Source organism: Choloepus didactylus, chromosome 5 (assembly GCF_015220235.1).
Source record: "Choloepus didactylus isolate mChoDid1 chromosome 5, mChoDid1.pri, whole genome shotgun sequence".
NCBI lineage: Eukaryota > Metazoa > Chordata > Mammalia > Pilosa > Megalonychidae > Choloepus > Choloepus didactylus.
In genome coordinates this window covers 83,114,007-83,134,561 of record NC_051311.1, presented here as the reverse complement: position 1 = coordinate 83,134,561, position 20,555 = coordinate 83,114,007, and the positions used below count along the sequence as shown (strand labels likewise).

Here is a 20,555-nt window from a genome sequence, read left to right as displayed (position 1 = left end):
AAAAATGGAGGAAAAAAGTAAACAAATAATAGGGGGGAGAAGGGGTATGGGATTTTTTTTTGTTCTTTTTTCACTTTTATTTTTATTCTTATTTTTATTTTTACTTTTTGGACTAATGAAAATGTTCAAAAATTGTGGTGATGAATCCATAACTATATGATGATACTGTGAAGAACTGTTTTACACTATGGATGATTGTACAGTATGGGAATACATTTCAATAAAATTGCATTAAAAAAACAAAAAGAAGGCTGAACTGAACAGGTGTATGAACATACTGTGTATCAGTTTTATATAAATGGGAGACAGTACCATGCATAAGTAGGGATAAGAGTTGATGTCAAGTGGAATCAACAGCCAACAAAAAAACCAAGAAACTCAATCTCGTAAGTGACAATACATTAGTTTGGGCAATAAACAGTTCTCCTTTGACAGTGACAGGGCACTGAAAAGATTCCACAGGAGCAGCAGGACAAGAATGGTTGTTTTATAGGCACTATGGGATACTGTTAAACTGTCAGAACAAATATTTCATAATTGTTGCTAAATTAATTAATATTATTTTGATTTTTTATACCTTCAAGAGTACCACCCCAAATTTCAGTATTCAAAACTATACTGCAAAATAGAAAATATTTAAGAATCACTTATATTAAATATTCCAAGCATTGTGCTATGTATTGGGCAAACAAATATAAATAAAACACAGCCTCATAAGGCTTATAAAATTCATTGGCTATTAAGGAATAGGGACATATACACACAAAAAGACAATATAGAACACTGTAATAAATTCTAGAATGGAAGATAGCAAGAATCTAAAGAAGGCATAGAAAGTAGACAATAATTCTGTCTAGGAAAATGCAAGAAAGCTCTGCAGAGTAGAAGCAGTAACATTTTAGGTGGGTCTTAAAAGACAAACATGAATTTATTTGGCAAAGATAGGGAGTAATAGAATTCAAAACAAAAAGAAGCTCACCAAAACCAGAGAAGTATTAAAGTGTCTTTATCCTGGGATAATGAATAGTTCAGAATGGCTGGAGTGCAAGAAAGGTGATAGGAGGGCAGACGTAGAAGAACATGATGCTGGAAAGAGAGACTAGAGCCAGAGTGTTAGTGAGAAAGTACACTAAACTAAGGAATATGAACTTTATTTCATATAAGGATATCATCAGAGGTTTGTAAACAGGGAAGTGACGCAACCAGATTTGTGTTTTCTGTCACATTCTATCTTAACACATTCGTGTATGTTACGATTTTCTCCTCAGCATAGAACACATGTTGAAGTCAGGTAAAATACCCTGTACTTCTCTGGTCCTTCCACAGTTACAGGTACAATGCTGGGGACAATGCAGAGATTTAATGACACAATTACATTTTTTTTTTACTGCACAAATAGTACAAAACTTCTGCAGATATTTTGCCCAGTTAGCCCTGCTGACTTTTCAGTATAATTGAAGAAATTGTAACTGAATTGCATTTCCTTGCCCTTTAATGCCACTAGCAAAGACATTTTAACAGCCTCTACTCTTTGTTATATATAACAGTTTTTAAAACAACAATGCTTAATTGAGAATGAGACCAATTAAGGCACAGAATCTTTATTACCATTTTTTAAATAACCACAAGAAGGTAAAAACCAGCTGCATCTAAAGACTATAATAAAATATGCAGTGCAGTAATGTGACAAATATTATAACTCTACTGGAGGAAACTGTAATGAAATAAGAACACAATGATTTAGAAGTCTACCAGCAAATTTAACCTGAAAGCATAAAGCTTTACCATTAGTTATGGAAAAGACTATCTCTCACACCTCATAAGAAACTAAAATGATGCATATGGGATTGGGTACCACAGAAATTGCATAAAAGAACAGAGGAGCAGAAGAGACCATCCAGCTTAGGTTAGAAAGCCAAAATTTTATTCATAATCTTCTGAAGCAAATCTTACAGCCTGAAAACAAAAGCAGATAAAGCAGAGGGCGGTGGTAGACCATGGTTAAAGGATAAGTGTGGGGAACATCAAAAGAAAAACAACTTTGAAGATGCTAGTAAAGGCACTATTACCATGGCTCACTGTGGTGATTGGGCAAATGAGGTCAAGATTTGGACTGAAAGAATAGGAGTGAGAAACTGGCGAGAAGTTTGTATTTCACAGAAGGAAAATTCAAGATTCTTGAGGTGGGGTAGTTTAGTGACGGGTCCAAGTGGGAAAGTCAGAGTAATGAAGATGACATCGCTTCAGGGTAGACAGCAACAGTAAAGTTGAGATAAAAGTCAACAGAGCTGAGAATCACTGTGAAGGTTTGGCATTAGAAATGCCATGGACAAGAAAGGTAGCAGGCATTGAGGGGAGAATAAAATCTGAATAAGGAACTGCCATTGAGGAAAGAGGGATAATGCCCAGAAGGGTCACTAACAGCAGAGATGAAGCCCTAGGGAGAATAGGATAGGCAGATGCAGGAGGGTTGTCATAGGAGAAACAGCTAAATAATGGTTGCAAAACAATGCTCTATAAATCATAAAAGGTAGAAAAAATTATGAGAACCCCCATCCTTGTTTTCATAGAATCAACAGGAATAGAAGAGGTGTCCATCGAAGAGTTTTGAGAGAAATAGTTAAGGGAAAGACAAGTGAATGTCAGAAGGAATATGACAATTAAAGATGACGACTAGATTCTTCTTTTGCTTATATACTCAGAGACCCTAGCCATATTTATTTACTGAATTGCCATGTTCCAGCTAAGACTTCTAAAGGGGCATTTTGAAAAAAGAGTAATACTGCATATTATTCTAAAACTAGAATTCAAGTTTAGCTAGCTTCAGAAAGATCATATAATCTAGATGCTTTTCAGACTTTAATGTTCATAGAAATCACCTAGGGATCTTGTTAAAATGTAGATTCTAATTCAATAAGTCTGAGGTTGGACCTGAGCGTCTGGAATTCTAACAAGCTCCCAGGTGGCACTGATACTGACAGTATGCAGACCACCAGGAGAAGCAAGAATCTAGGTTTCAGTGCCTTCAAAATATGCTTGTGCGTGTGTGTGCGTGTGTGTGTAGAAAAGTTTGACAAACTTTTATGTGCAAGACTTTGGGGTCTTGTTAAAATGCAGATTCTGATTCAGTAGGTCTAAAGTGGGACCAAATATCCCTCATTTCCAAATATCTGAGGTCCACAGATATGCTTTGGGTAGCAAGGGATTATAGAACATACAGTATTTTGCCTAATATGATTCATGTTGGCATACTACATTTTCTGTCAACTAAAATAAACAGGATAAAGCAATACAAACTCAGTTTTTCCAGACATTTAAAAAAAATCTAAACCTTGAAGACATGATGTTTAGTGAAATAAGCCAAATACAAAAGGACAAATATTACATGATCTCACATATTTGAAATAGAACATGTAAGTTCAGAGTCAGAAATTAGAATTTACAGGGGTAAATTCTACAGGGGTAGGGATGAGACTGAGGAATGGCAAGTTAATGCTTCATTGGTAGTTTCTCATTGGGGTAATGGAAAAGTTTTGGTAATGGAAGTGGTGATGACATCACAACATTGTGAATGTTATTAACATCACTAAATTGTATACTTGTAACTGGCTAAAAGGATTAATTTTTGGTTGTAAAAAATAAAAATATAAAAAACATAGAAATGTACAACGTAAGGAGTGAACCCTCATGTAAATTATGTACTATAGATAATATAATTATAATAATATTGTTCCATCAATTGTAACAAAGGTTCCATACTGATGCAAAGTATTAATTATAGGGAAAACAGTGTGTGAGGGGGGGTATATGGAAACTCTGTACTATCTGCACAACTTTTCTATAAACCTATAACTGCTGTAATAAAACTTGTTAATCTTTGCAAAAATAGTAGCAATTTAATCACCAAAATAAAAATTTTTGCCTAATTGTATCCTGCATGGAGGAGATATCATCATAAAATAATTTCACCCATGGGGCTTCCAGAAATGCTCCTACCTTTGTAAAATTACAAGAATAGCACTAGTTGTCTAACTATCACTGAGACTTAAAGTCAAGGAACCATTTACAGAAAACAAATGTAGCCAATACTTTAAGAATTTACAAACAATTTCTGAATTTTAGCTTGTTGTAAATTACTACAGGTTTACTAAGAATTTCTTATGATTTGCAAATAACAGAAGGCAAAGATGGAACCAGATATTAATCAGTAAATTTGCTCACAGTTTAAAGGTGAACAAATATACAGGCAAAATACAGAAATAATTAAGAATACATTTTTTTCTATTAGTAAATGTGATGCACAATCACAGACATCTAAGAACACATAATCCAGGGAGGAAAGGATCTATGGCTTCAATAAGGAAACATGACATCTGAGAAACTTTTTATCAAATTTCAAATGAAAAAGTTTTTTAAACCAACTTTTTGAGAACATAAAATTAGGCCAGGGCTTTGTCTGACATTATTCAGGGTGGCAGGATATAATCCTTGTCACCCAAAATGAATATGATAAAACAAATAGATTCAAAGTTATTTAAAAAAAAAAAAACCTGTAAACTTTCTGCAAAAAAGACAATAACTCAGTAACATTTGCCTAGTTTTATACTGGTCGCAAATAGCTACTTAATTTAGGGAGAAGAAAAGAGGCAGTAATGAACAGGAACTTCAACAAAAGTTAAACAAGTGTTCCTCAGAGACCCTTTCTAGTGCCCTACTTATTTAACACATTTATAAAAAAAGTGCAGAGTGAAATCAGCACATGACAATAAGCTCTGTGAGGCAATGAACGTTCAAGAGGTTTTGATATACTGCAAGACTGTGCATCTTTATGGTTGGGCAGAAAATTGCAAAACAGAGCAACACACCACTCTATTATGCATTGGGGAAAGATGAATAAAATGCAGCCATAGCCTTCAAGGAACGCAAATCTACTAAGAAAGAAGAAATGTAAATTATTGCCTGCAGTCTATAAAGTGACGACTGATGGGACCTTGTACTTAGAGTCATGAGTCGCAGGGATGGAGTGACTGTGTTGAGGGACCAGGAAAGGCTTCTAGGGTGAATGAGGCATCAAGGATGAGAAGGAATTTGCATGGAGAGCATCAGCCAACAAAAGACTTCCAGGGAGAAACAACAGCTTTACCCAAGACCTTATGAATAGGAAGGAAGGGACCACAGGGCTGGAAACATCATCAGGACAAAGAGCACCAAGGGCCTTAAAGCAATGTCACAGCCTAACAAACAACCTCAAAGTTGAAACATCTTCTAAATAAGATGCAATGTGAGGAAAACAAAAATAACAAAACAATCCCAAATCACAATTTACAAACAATGGCTTAAAAAATGTTTCCTTGGGGAAGATCAAATTGAACTTGAGAACATCCAAAAAAAAGTCTTTCAGATGATCAGAAAATGAAGGGAAGAAAATATAAAAAGACAACCTGTAAAGGTAAAGATTCTCAACTTTGGACTGGAGAGGACTGAAGCCTATAAAAACCTGAATGACATCAGTAATGGATTATTCTCTAAATCTCAGAACACTAGCTTAAAGGTGGATGCTTTAAACTTAAGGGAGAAAGAAGTGGAGTGCTGCTTCAAACAGCTGGTAGTAAAGTTACAGAACTCAATAAATCCTCAACTGGCAACACAGAAAAACAATATACACAGACAAAATTATATTAATCCATGGACAGCAGAACCATACTGGAATATTAGAATAAAACAATGTTTTTTAAGAGCTGAGTCATTTCCTAATTTGGGAGTCTGACATACATCATACTGCCCCAAATTCATGCATTAGCACCTATAGTACAGAAAACTACCTGTCAACTTAAGAGAATTCTACCAAGGATTTTTTAAGAAGGGTGTACAGCAGAATTGCCTACAGTGCATGTTCAAAATATGTGTGTCCCCATCCTTGATTCATTAAATAAAAATTTAAGGAGAAGGCCTGAGTATCCATACTTTGAAAAAACACACCAAGTGATTCTGCAGCATATGAGAGTTACTACATTATATAAATGCTCATGTAATTCAATTTTCTCTACAAAGAATAGACTTCCTCAAGGCAGTGTTCTTCTGGTAAAATCCTGCTCGTCCTTTCAGACTCATTTAATATCATCTCTAGATTCTCACCAATCAGAATTCATTTCTCCCTCTTCAAGACTTCTATAGCAAATGACAGCCCTTAGCACAGTGTTCCTTCTGTAGCTTCACACTGTAAAAAAAAAATGTACTTAGGCTAAGGACCATACTTTATCCATATCTGTACACCCAAACAGTATTTGGATTCAATAAATGCACACTTATTCAATGCAAAAATATTCACAGAGTGCCTATTAAATGCAAAGCACTGTGCTTAATACTTCTGTGCAATAAAATGAGAGACACAATCTCCACCTTTAAAGACCTCGCATCTGGTAGGGAGGATAGGTAAGGACATAGTGACTACCATACAAAATCCTGGGAAAGGTTATACCAAAGAAAACATTCGTACTTATTTTTCATTCCTTACCTCACTCCAAAAGGATTTGTTACAGCCTACAAAAATACAAACTGTATGTAACTAAAAAGACTAGTTATTGAGGAAATACAGGAAAAGGAAAAATAATAAGAAAATAAAATGGAGTCAGGGTGGTTCATAAAAACTTTAACAGCAGTTCAGTTAGAGATGAACAGCAAAATCACTAGTTAAGAGGATTCTCAGCAACAGTCATTCAGGGGAAGTTCTGCTTTTCTTGACACTGATACCTCTGAGAACTTTCTTCTACAGGTGTTCATAAAGCAAACACTGTGTGATGTGTGGGCCATCTCCTTGACCGCTCCACCATGATGCATTTGGCTAATGACATAATGCCAAAATACAACTCACTAAAAGTAAACCTCAAGGGAGCTACAACACGGCTTTCCCTGATGTTCTGGGCTTGAATCAAGGAAAAAGATCTAATCTCTACCAGAATGATGGATTACATAACCCTCAAGAATATTCCACATATATTATTTATCAGGACTGAGTTTTGATAAATAGAAAGCAGCACACAGTTTGAGACTATGATATCTGAGAAGAAACAATATATTTTCTGTTGTCAATTAAGGGCACATTCATGAACTTGGAGTATCAGCCACCCAGCATCATGACTGCATAAACTCATAAAAATCTAAAAGCGTGTGCATGTGGACATTACCCCACTGCCAAATAGAAGGCGGCCATGATTTTTCTCAGAGCCCTGTCCTGGGTCCTCTTTAGACACCCATGAATGGGTGATGAATGTCCTGGCGTATTGAAGTCTGGTCAGAATGATTTCAGCATATACATTTTTCAAGAGAAGCATTATCAATTGCCATGCTGTAAAGGAAAAGACTCAATAAGGCACCTTTAGAATAATTCACATTAAGCAATGTTACTTTCAAGATAAATTGGCTGCAAAATGTACTTTCCCTAGATAATTAAATGAGATGACTTGCTCTACAGGGTTGTTAGCTACAAACCAATAAAATGTTAGCAGATGTCTTCAATTGATTTTAGAGAAAATGCTATGAAACCTTTCTTACTGACAATAATTAGATATCAGAAACGATTTCTTTAAAGCCCATTCCCAGTATGTGGTAATAAATTCATGATACCAGCATAGGAAAGAAACCTATTTTTCTCTTCTCTAGGTGGGAAGAAGAGCGAGAAAGGGGATACATGCTGCTCACTAGAAGTGTATCAAGTCATTAATTTCCAAAAGGGAGCTCCAGACATGTTCCTGCTTTACCTGCTCCAAGTATTAACTAAGCTGTCAGAACATTGAAAGACCCTGATTGTAACTGTGAAATTGATGTAAAAACACCAAAACTGGGCAGAGGAGGGAGCAGGGTGCCTATAACACTGACACAGAAAGAACTCAGTTCTTTCAAAACCAAGATCCCACCCCCACCCCCACTCCCACCCCCCACACATATGTACACACACACACAATTTAATAAGCAAACAAAGCCTGCACTGTCATGAAGATGTTTCCCTCAAGGAATTGAGTATGAAAATGGTAAAAGCTGATTGCTAGTTTTGTTCAAAGTTGGCATGAACTTAAAAACCATCATAATTCTGATTTGGGTGCAGATTTGGGGGAATAGATGACTATCCTTTCAAAAATGTACAGACTCTGAGTCCAATCACAGAGAACTGGTTCTGGAAATGTAGAAAAACAAGGGCGAGGGACAGAAGCCAGCCTTTTGAAATGGCCCTTGAGCAGTCCAGCAGACAAGGGAACTTCACTGGGCAACCTAAATGAGGTCCTCCTAAGTGAGGAATAATTACAAGAAACCAGCAAAATAAGTCTTGGAGACCATAAAGTCTGTGGCATTTGATCTTGGTTCATGAAGCTGGAAAACGTAAACTACCTAAATTTAAATGAAACAGAATCTAGATTTCCATAAGCTCAATAATCAAATTCATTCCATAGATAAATCAAAGCGAAAACTGCTAACCTTGAATTTCTATGAATCACATGAAGACTCTCCCACAATTAATTACGGACTTTTTTTGAATGTTCTTACTGTTGTTACTATTGTTTCCAAGAAACTGAAATATGTACATTAAACAAAAGTGCTATAGAGCCTCAAAGAAAAGAGAGATCACATCCAACTGTAGACAAGCAGCAGTAAGTAGGAATGCAGATGTGCTATTTTAGGGTAGACAAAATTTTGACAAAGAGAAGAAGGTATTCTAAGAGAAGCAATTTCTTTTTGGTTGAATTAAAGTATGTGTAAAGAAGTAGGAAAAGCCTGGAAAAACAAGTTGTTGGCAAATTCTAAACGGCTTTAAATGTTGTGGTAATTTATAAGGCAATGGTGATTACTGAACTGAATCTGGACCTAAAATTACAGCACCAGGTAAGTATCTCGGGTTATTCTATCAGTAGCTTCAAAGAAATATACAACTCTGGAACAACAATTCTGGAAATTTTATGGAAGAGATTCAAGCTCTCCTATGCCTGCTCTCCTTCATGAATCCCTCAATGGCTTCATGCAAAAAAGGAAACTATGCCTATTTCCCTTATTGTTTTGCCTTTGAATTTAGGTGTTCTGTACCCTCAGAAGAATTTTTATATTGATACAGCCCCAGATGGTAGGTAATTTTAAAAGTACTTTGAATTCAAATTTTATTATTGAACATGATAGCAGTTGAATCACTCTTAATCTGCCACCTCAAACACAAAGCCTTGAATTGAGTCACATCCTAACATGCACGCGCCCTTACTGCAAATCTCTAGCTTACACTGTATCTCTTAATGTCTTCCCCGCAGCAACCCACCACTACACAAAGAAAATAAGGACATAGTTCAATCACAGCCCTTGCACATAGCAGTAATTCCTCATCATTCTTAATTCTGTCTTAAGTGAGTTTTTCTTCAAAGACAAAGGCTATACTATTGCCTCACCATCAATGGATCATATGCAGTAAGTGGATTTTCTGGGAGTAGGGCTTCTGAATCCTTTCAAACTGCATTGTCTAGTGCCCTTTGCAAAAATCACTCATATACACAACACATAGCATGAAATGAAATAAAACTGAGGAGAAATACTCCTCTAAATATACAGAGGGAGGTAAATATGCTGCTTTATGTAACTGTTAAATTCCAGTTACTTTTAGAGTCATTGGGATGTTTTAAATGCCGTCTAAGTAATTTTTAAACATAATTAGTGGCTATTAAAACATAATTGACTTCTTTTTTTGAAAAGAAGACTGAAAAATGACTTTAATCCTGCAGGCTCTATTTATATCAGAGGTCAGCAACCTTGTAGGAGTGATGTGCCAATGCTGCCAATTTTTGTTTCTGGCAAGCAAGGGAGAAAGGAGGTGGAAGTCCAGAGTAGGCAACCCAGAAATATCTCTGATGCACAGAAATGTGAGGCCTTCCTCACAAATCTATTTCAAATTGAACTTTTGACAGGTATATCCCCTTCTTTCTGCTTCATTTTTCTGCATAGCACTTATCACTATCCAATACACTGTATGTTATTTTTTATCCATCTCTCCAACTAGAATGCAAACTTCAAGAGGGTAGAGATTTCTGTCTGTTTTGTATCTTCAGTGCCTAGAACAGTTAGTGGCACATAGTAGGAGTTCAGTAAATACTTGGAAGGAAAGAAGGAAGGGGGGTAGGGAGGAAGGGTAGAAGAAAGGAAGGAAGGAGAGAAAGTAACCCAAATAAAGATCTTATAGGAGCTACTTATCTGCATTTCATAACTTACTATGTTATTTTAATTAGCAACCACCCTCTTCCCTAAAACCTATCAGAAACCAGCCACTAAGAGAATGGATGTTTTTCTAGATAAAAAGAGGCAATAGAGAGGCAGAGGTGATAATTCCACTATTTGGGGTTGATTCAAACAGAAGAAAGCTCTTGGTGTTAAAAAAAAAAAAGGGCAAAGAAAGAAAACTTGGAGGCCTTTGCAGATGACCAGCAGTCAGAAGCTTGCATCACCTCAGTGCCCTTTCTCAGAGGTCAGGGCTCTCCTGGGCCTTGGCCTACAAGCATCTCAGCGATCCTTCTCTAGCTCTATCAAACTGAGCTAAGCTTATAATTATTAAACGAAAATGCCTATCATCCAGCTTAACTTTTGACAGTTGTTCTCATACTTTCTCAGAGCTTAGAAACAGTCTAAAAAAATGTGTTTATCTTTAAATCAGGAAAAAAAGGGCAATGCAATCGTTGTCTTCCTTTTACTCTAAAATCTATCCCTCTGAATCCTGACAATCTACACACAAAATTAAACCTCTTACAACAACAACAAAAAAGTCGTTACTGAAGGAATCTCCACCAGCTTCCGAGGATATTTGAAAAGTTCTCCCTAAGTCGCTCCTGTGGTGATTTAAGCTCTTTTTGCTTATCTCCCTGCAGCGAAGACCTGCCTGTCAAAAGACAATTCTCCTGGGAGCCACTTATGGCCTCTGTGTCTATGATTTCACCGAACTTGAAGACTGTAATTAAGTATCTATTCAGACTTCACTTCTCTAGGCTAAGTAAACCCAGTTCTTCAGTCTTTCATCACAGAGATTTCTCAAACCTTTTAATAATTTCTGTTGGATTCCTCTGGATTCTCTCCAAAATTCTACATAATAAAGTCATGACTAGGGCTGCAGGAGAAAACAAGCATTTTCCTAGCAGCCTTTAATTTTATTTACTCTAGCATTTGTACAGTTTGTTTTTCCTCCCTATGTGAATTATCCTGCATGTACCTCTACTGAGCTATACCCTGTTTACATTTACTAGTTTTTCCAACTTGCCACAACTATTTTTGGATTGTAATCCTTTTTTCCCCAGAGTACTGGCATCTGAGCCTGGTTTGGTGATATTACCATATAAGGTGTCACTAAAGAAAATGCATTGACTCCTGGCTGAGGACTGTGATCTGGAGAGTATCATTCAAAATCCACTTCCATGAATTTCCCAAAGTGAGCCTAAAAGAATGTGTTAGCCAATCCTGGGTTTGAATTTCAACTCTGCTATCTATTAGTTTCAGAACTGTTTGGCAAATATTTAACCTTTCTGAGGATAACACAGGGATATTACCTACTTCACAAAGTTATCATGAGAAATGAATTAATGATGGAAACAAAATAGCAGAGTATATAACATATATATTCATTATGTTACCTTTAGTCATTTTTAAAGTATTTTCATAGCATAAGAATAAATACCAAAATGGTTCATTCCACTTCAAGCTGAAATTCAGTGTGGAGGATGAAAGGCTGGTTGAAATAATAATAATAAGTCAAAAGACTTAGCATTTGGCATATAGCTCACAATCCCCTATTTTTCAGGCAGTGGAGCAGTAGGAGCATGGGTAATATGATATAAGAAAGGTTGTGCAATGTGAAAAATGCAGGAAAACTCAGAAAACAGTAACCTGGTACAGGAAAAATAAGCTTAGAGGCCAAATATCTGAATTTGACTACTTTTCCCAGTGTATTGACTAGCATTAGCTCAAAAAACTTTGTTTCGGTATAAATTTAACATTTCATCCTAGCAAAAGAGAAAAAAATAGCATGTTGTTTCAAAGATCAAAATATTAGTGCTTTTCACTCACTGTAAAAACATTATGATTGCATTATTTCAAAAAGGCATATATGTTTCAATGTAAAGAGCCTATATATTACTTTAAATGAAAAACCTAGGTGAAAAAAATTCTATTTTTTTAAAGATAGGAGCTTATCCTAAGTAGAACAGGACAGAATATCAATAATATATTTTCTCTGATGACTTCCCTGACATTTAACCTTTTAGGGGGGGCCAACTCAGCTGGAAAACCAGATTAACTCAGTCTTAGGAGTATTATAAAAACATAACTACTATTTGATATAGCACCTGTGAATATACTTCAAAAATAGCTGATTGAGAATAAAATAATTATAACTTTGATTTTTAAAAGATTTCTCACCATGGTAAAAAAGTATTCTTATATGGTAATATTAGCAGAGGAAAACTATGTTTATAATATGAATAAATAATGAGAATAGCTAACATAAAATTATTTCTTCCTTACACCAGGCATTATGCTAAGAGCTTTATTATATGGCTTACTTCTCTCATGTAATTGTTCACAACACCCTTAAGACAGGTAGATGAGGAAACTGAAGCTTAGAGAGGGTAAGTTACTGCCTAAGGTGACACAGCTAAGATTGACATTCAGAATATCTGAAATCAAGATGGCTCTTGACACACTTCTAGTCATGAAATCAAGTTAGTAGTCAAGACCAACATTTACTTTAATAGATAGGATAGGATGGGAGAGGATGGGAAAGGAGGTAAAGAGATGGGATAAGATGGAAAAGGACAGAATAGGACCGTATATAATAAAATAAGGGAAATAATAAACCTTTTTTAAAGTCACTGCTCTAAACCAGTATGTTATACTAGAAGCAATAAGCAACTAGAAACATGAAACTTCAAAGCTTTTAAGATTACTCAGAGATCATTTGTCCTACTATTTCAATTTATAATGAAGAAACTCAAAGAGAGTTTGGATGACTTACCCATAGTCATATAGCTAGCTGGTGGAAGAGTCAGAAAAACGTCCGGAGCTCTGGTAATTATATTTATTTGAGAGATCTATTATAAGGTGTATTTTACTTTGGGGAGGGAAAAAGGAAGATGATATTATCTACACCAGGAACTCAGGTACAAACCTTAACTATTCTGGGCAAACCAAAAACGTGGAGTATATGGCTTTAGAAATAAATCAAAATTGGACTATCAAGCAAACATGGTGGGAAAAAATTTTGGTGAAGTGAAGTTTCTGTTGTTGTTAAGAAGATAGAGAACTTTTGAACTTAGACATAAATCTATAAGAAGTAATAGCCTTTACATTCATTGGGATTTTTTTCCTTTTTAAAATATTTGTATAATTTAAACACTAAACTAACAAAGAAACGAAAAGATTATTCATTCTGAGTGAACCTAGCAAAGAAACCATCAGTACCTTGTCAGCTTCACAAATATTTCCCAGTATTTCCCAGCATTGACACCAAAACTGGCAAGAACAGATTCAAACTAAATTGCTGATACTGTGAAATAATGCTCACCAGATGCAAGTGACATTTAATGCAAGCGACACTTTCTATTAATATAATTCATAGCTGATAATAATATTCAAAGAACTTAGCAAAAGAAAACTAAAAAAAAGGAATATTTTACTTTCACATGCAATTTTCTTAGTCAGATTTCGGCATAAAGATTAGTATGGGTATTTCTTACCCCAAAGTGTTATTTAGCAATAAATGGACTTTTCAGTCAGTGAGAAGATAACTAATATTTTAGCCTATGAGACCATTATGTAAATTAAACTGGTTTATACTGCAGCCCTTATGACTTGAAACATCTGTTCAATACAAGTTTTTCTTATAACACATAAAGTTTCAAACTGCATATTACAGCATTTTGCAGGATTTTTATAACTGACAGTTTTGTCCTTTACTAGATAAGAGACTTTTAAGGTGTGACCTGTTACCAAGGTACTGAAATTATTGCTTACCTCACCATCTGCTCATACATATTTTCACCTAAAATTGTATAGCATTAAACCGATATAAGGAAATTATATTCACACAATTTGGCACTTAATTGTATGTATTAATATCTCACTTACCTGAGGTCACCAATTACTATCTGGAAAAAGAAGAACTATATGTGAGGAGATAAAGCGGGGGCCACATTGGCAAAACAGATACCACAAAGCCCAGGAACTAAACTATTGATGCAGTCCTACAGCCTTCATTGTCAGCTTACGTACTAATAATGTAGACACAATTTGAAAAGGTTAAGATCACCTGTTTCCCCTCCAAAAAAAGATTAGAATAAGTAAATTGGAAAAGAGTCACAAGACTGTCAAAAAGACACATGCTGAAAACATTTCATAAAATCTGATTTTGGTAGCAAGTGAGGAGAAGGAAAAATCTTACAATATGATCATTCATAAGAAGTCAAAAGGAAAGAAACAGAAACTCTCCTACCATGTTAGCAGTAATATAAATGTGTGAAACCATGTGAATAGCAATTTGCTTCTACTTAGTGAAATTTATATATATATATATATGCATATATACATATATATACACACACCCACGTATATATGTATATGCCTCACTACCCAGAGATACGTTTCCATATATACAATGGAGCCATGAATGATGATTGTTCATCAGTGTTATTAATGCTAGCAAACCTAAGCAACAATCACTAGGTGGCTAGATAATAAAAATATGGTACATGAACAAAAATAATTCAAAATGGATTATAGATGTAAATGTACAACCAAAAGCTATAAAACTTCTAGAAGAAAACAAGAGACAGTCTTCATGGCCTTGCAGTAGTCAAGGATTTCTTTAAAAAGGATGTAAAAAACACTAACAATAGAAGTAAAAATGAATAAATTGAACTTCATTAAAATTAGAAACATCTAGTCTGCAAAGGACATCATTTAAAAGATGAAATAGCTAGTCACACAGTGAGGAAAAAAATATTTGCAATACATTATATCTGACAAGGGACTGGTATCTAGAAGTAAAGAACTCTTAACAATTCTATAAGAAGCCAAATAACTGAATTTTAAAATAGGCAAAAATCTGAACAGCCAATTCACAAAAGATGTGCAAATAACCAATAAGCAATCAGAAAGATTCTCAACATGCTTATTCATCAGGGAAACAGAAATTAAAACCACAGTGAGGTACAATATTCTCCCACTAGAATACTTAAAATGTAGAGGAATTAAAACTCATTAATTACAGGTGGGAATATAAAAAGGCACAATCACTTTATAAAACATTTTGGCAGTTTCTTATAAACATATACTTATCACTTGACCCAGGGATTCCACTCCTACGTATTGCCCAACGGAAATAAACACATATGCCCACACAAAGACTGTATACAAATGTTCATACCACTTTTATTCATACCAGCCCAAACTGGAAACAACTCAATTGTCCATCAACGAGTGAATGAATAAATTATGGTGTAGCCATACAATAGAAAATTGTACAATAATATGAAGAAATGAACTACTGATTCAAGATATAGCATAAATGAATCTCAAAAACCTTATGCTAAACAAAATAAATGAGATCAGACCCAAAGAGCAAATACTGTATGATTCCACTTATTTGAAATTCTAGAATAGGAAAAAAATCCATGGTGACAGAAAGATCAGTGGTTTCTTGGGATCAGGGATAAGACTTACTAGGAAGGAGCACAAGGGAACATCTTGGGGTGATGTAAATATTCTATGTCTTGATTATGTCTTGATTATGATATTAGTTCCATGGATATATACATTGTCAAAACTCAGTAAACTATATTCTTAAAATGAGTTCATTTTATTGTATGTGGGTTATACCTCAATAGTGTTTTTTTCAATGTGGTATATACTTTCAAAAGAATATCAAGTAGCAGTCAGAAGTCATGAATTTGAAATACACATGTCAATAAGGAAAAAAGGAAATAATGAAATGGTATTTATAGCAAAAAACCTTGCTTTGAGGGGAGAGGCAGCTTATTGCAGGGGTTAAGAGGGTGGATTTTAGAGTCAGACTGCCAAAATTCACTCCTGGCTTTGCACTTCTTTTTATGTACCCCTGGGCACATTACTCAACCTCTCTGTAGCAGTAGGAATAATAGTACCTATCTCACAGGACTGTTGTGAGGAGTAAATGGATTAATATTTGTAAAAATCATAAAACAGTATCTGGGCTATATAAATGTATATTAAATACATTAATAAAAACAAACAAAACAGCACAACTTTTTTACAAGAATACATATATATCTAAATAAGCTAATGGAGAGAAAATGGCAGGAACATGCAGAGAACTTCAGCACAGATACTTGATGGAGGGAGGGGAATGTAGGTAAAAAAGAAGAAAGTAATAAGTAAAATAAAAGAGTGCCTATATACTGATCAAGGAGATGAGTTTGCCATGAGCAAACTCTTTGCACTTGAAATCATAAAAAGTACAGTCAAAAAGCAAACTTACCTGGATGATATAAAGAATAACCTACAGACTTCACTAGTGTCCTGAATTACCAGAACCATGAATACCAGGTGTTTAATGATGATACTTAGACACAGAAAAGAGGAGGAGAGACAAAAGCAAAGCCAGAGGACATCAGGCTAGTGCACTGTTAAACACACATGCACAAATGTATCAAAGACATTTCAGAAAGAATTTTCATCATGTTCAATAAATGGCATATTTTGATAACAAGAAGTCTTGAATAGTTTTCAGCATTTACATATCTTGCGGCAAAATTGATTGAAATCTTCATGAAGATGGCACTGCCCACATGCCAAACACTGTGGTGGTACACAACAGTGATCACTGAATATTTGTTCATTTTATTCGGTATTCATCATTGAATAACTACCATGTGCTAGATGTTCAGCTGGGCTCCACATCAAATAAATGATCTTCAAAATGTAATGCAGAATTGTGTTTTTAATTAATATTAGAATTAATATTCTTAAAACGTGTAGTTGAAGCTGAGGAAAAAGAAATATGTGCTTCTCTATTTAATAAGGGAGAAAGAAAGCAAGTCTTGTGGAAAGTAAGGTATTAAACTTATTCATGAGGTGATACAATTACTGTGGTTTCTGATTTTAAGCAACACGCACTCAAAAGAGGAATCTCATACATGAATTAAATATTGGCTGGTTTTCTTTTTAAATAAACTCTCGAGAATCTTGTAGCTATCATGCACAACGACTTGAATGTGTCATATTTATGCCCAGGATTTTAATGCCCAGGCAGAGCCCATATTAAAGAGAAAGGAGAACAAAAAGGACTAACAGCGATCTGCTAGCACCAATAAGCAGTGGCTGCATCCTTGTTGACAAAATTACAGTAACTACAAGTAAGGAAGGTAATCATTTCAACAGGTGTCTAAAATAAAAGCTGAATGGGCCTTGGAAACAAGCCCTGGAGTAAAACATAGTTTGAAGAGAAAAATGTTAAGATTTTCATAGATAGATATAGTTATCTTAGGCATTTTCAGCTGAATGGCTCTCAGTGGAGAAGTAGCACTGGTCCTCAGGGATCAGGTCACAGGCTTACAAAGCTGAATGCCTGTAACAAATATCATAACCTAAAAAGCCTGTGGACAACAACCTGCACTTAAAGCCCATAAAAACTTGTTTATAGCTTTGCAGAGGTCTTCAATCCTGTTTGCACGTAAGAATCACCTAACCATCATTCTAAAACTACAAGACATTGACCCCCACCTTTGACCAATTAAATCAGAATAACTAGGACTGGAGGCCATACATTCTCTATAGACCAGACAAAATCATGATTTTTTTCTTTAAACTTTTTATTTTAAGATAACTGTAAATTGACATGCAGTTGTAAGAAATAATACAGAAGGATCCTAATGTATCCTTTACCAGTTTTCCCCAGTGGTAACATCTGCAAAACTATAATACAAAATCACAACTAGGAAGATATTGACACCGATACAGTTAATTCCATCACCACAAGGATTCCTCCTATTGTGCTTTTATAGACACCCCACCTCTGGTCCTGAACCATGGAAACTTACTAATCTGTTCTTCATTTCATAATTTTGTCATTTCAACAATGTTATAAAGGTAGAATCATTCGAAATGTGACCTTTGGGGATCGGCTTCTTCACTCAGCATAATTCCCTGGAGATTCAGCCAAGTTCTCTCAAGTATCATTCCTTTATATTGTTGAGTAGGATTACATGGTACCTATGGGACATCATTTATTTAACTATTCACCCACTGTAGAGTATCTGTGATTGTTCATAGTTTGGGGTCATGGCAAATAAAACTGCTCTGAACATTCTCGTACAGCTTTTGATGTGAAAATAAATTGTTATTTCTCTGGGATAAATGCCCAAGAGTACAACTGCTGGGTCACATGGTAAGTGCATGGTTACAATTATGGGGGTAAACTGCCATACTGTTTTCCAGCTGGCTACACCATTTTACATTCCCATCAGCAATGTATGAGTGATCTTTACCAGCATTTGGTGTTACCACTTTTTTGATTTTAGCCATTCTGATGGGTGTGTAGTGATAACTCATTGTGGTTTTACTTTGCATTTTTCTGATGACTAATAATGTCAAAATCTTTTCATTTGCTTTTTTGCCATCTGTGTACCCTCTTCTGTGAGATGTTCTTGTCTTTTGCCCATTTTTTAACTGGGTTGTTTTTTTTGTTTTGTTTTGCTTTGTTTCCTTTATTGTTGAGTTTTGAGAGTTCTTTATACATTCTAGATCACTAGATTTGTGTCAAATATGTGGTTTGCACATATTTTCTCCCAATCTGTAGCATGTCTTTTTATCCTCTTAAAAAAAGGCTTTCACAGAGCAAATGAGGCCCAATTTATCAATCTTTCCTTCTATGGATAATATTTTGCTGCGAAGTCTAAGAACTCTTTGCCTGGTCCTAGATCCTGAAGATTTCTCTGTTTTCTTTTCTACAACTTTTATACTTTTATATTTTACATTTGAATATAAATGATCCATTTAGGATTAATTCTTGTATAAGATGTGCAGTTTAGTTCTAGATTCATTTTTTTAACTGGGGACGTCCAATTGCTCCAGCACCATTTGTTGAAAAGGCTATCCTTCTTCCATTGAATTGCCTTTGCACCTTTGTAAAATATATTATTATGCATCTATTTCTGGGTTTCATATTCTGTACCCTTGATCTATGTATCTATCCTTCCTCCAATACCACACTGTCTTGCTTACTATAACTATATACAGTAGGCCTTAATCAAAATAGTTTTTAAATGTGAATTAGGTCATACCAGTCCCCTGCTTTAAAACTCTCCAAAGGCTCTCTGTAACTCTTAGTCAGGCCCAAAGGGCCCTACAAGACCACATCCCCAACAGCCTCTCAGGTTGTACCTCCTACTACTCACTCTCAGCCCACTACCCTTTAGCATAACAGGTCTTCTTTTGTTCTCTGAGCACATCCCAGAAACTCTTCACTGGAATGCTCTTGCTCCCAGATCTTCACAAGATTGGTTCTTTATCATCAGCTCTCAAATTAAATGTCACTTCCTGAAAGAAGCCTTTCTAGGCTACCCAATTCTGATAGTTTGGATGTATTGTGTCCCCCAAAATGCCATTATGTTTGATGCAATCTTGTGCGGGCAGACGTATTAATGTTGATGGAATTGGAACTTATTGGTTCAGTGATTCCATGGAGATGTGACTCAATCTGTGGGCGAGATCTTCCACTGGATTATTTCTATGAAGGTGTTGCCCCACCCATTCTGGGTGGGTCTTTATTGGATCACTGGAGTACTTTAAAAAGAGCCACACAGGCCCAGACAGAGAGCAACTGAGAGTGACATCTGAAGAAAGAGTAGCTACAGCTGAGAGAGTACAAAACACCCCAAGAGCAACACTTTGGGGAACGCCATTTTGAAACGCAACCTGGGAGCAAGCGGACGCCAGCCACATGCCTTCCCAGCTAACAGAGGTTTTCTGGATGCCAATGGCCATTCTCCAGTGAAGGTACCCTTTGTTGATGCCTTACCTTGGACACTTTACAGTCTTAAGTCTGTAACTTTGTAAACAAATAACCCCCTTATAAAAGCCAATCTATTTCTGGTGTTTTGCAAAGGGCAGCATTAGCAAACTGGAACTCTAATCTTTCTCATTACCCTATTTTAACCTCCATGTAGCAGTTACCACTACCTGACATTTTGATTGCTTTTTTACTTGTTGAATTCCTTCCTTGCCCTCCAGAACCCATGAGAACAGGGTCTTTGTCTGCCTTTTTATTATTGTGTGCCAGCATCTAAAAAAGTGCTTAGCACATAGTGGAGGCTTAATTAATATTTGCTGAATAAAAATAAGGTCTCACTTTATGAAGTCTAGCATGAATAACTATAGCAATAACAAAACAACTAACGCATATATAGCACTCTTCTAGAACTCTCTCTCTATATATATTAACAATTCTTCTGATAACCATAGAAGGGCTCTTCCTGCCCCCATTTCATATTTGAGGAAATAAACTTAATCAAGTT

At 35.5% G+C, this 20,555-nt stretch overlaps 1 protein-coding gene across 8 annotated transcripts in view; it reads right to left on the bottom strand.

The window, feature by feature from the left end:
• Positions 1-20,555, bottom strand: part of IMMP2L (inner mitochondrial membrane peptidase subunit 2) — a 995,917-nt gene that overhangs the window by 696,109 nt on the left and 279,253 nt on the right. For 3 of the 8 annotated variants that reach the window (XR_005216988.1, XR_005216987.1, XM_037836364.1), the window contains exon 5: positions 6,136-6,217. The exons of the other annotated variants lie outside the window; for them this stretch is intronic. Coding sequence is in view for 1 of the 3 variants with exons in the window: in XM_037836364.1 (XP_037692292.1) it covers positions 6,169-6,217 (49 nt within the window). In the remaining 2 variants the exon portion in view is untranslated. The remainder of the gene's footprint in view (positions 1-6,135; positions 6,218-20,555) is intronic. 8 annotated transcript variants of the gene reach the window in all.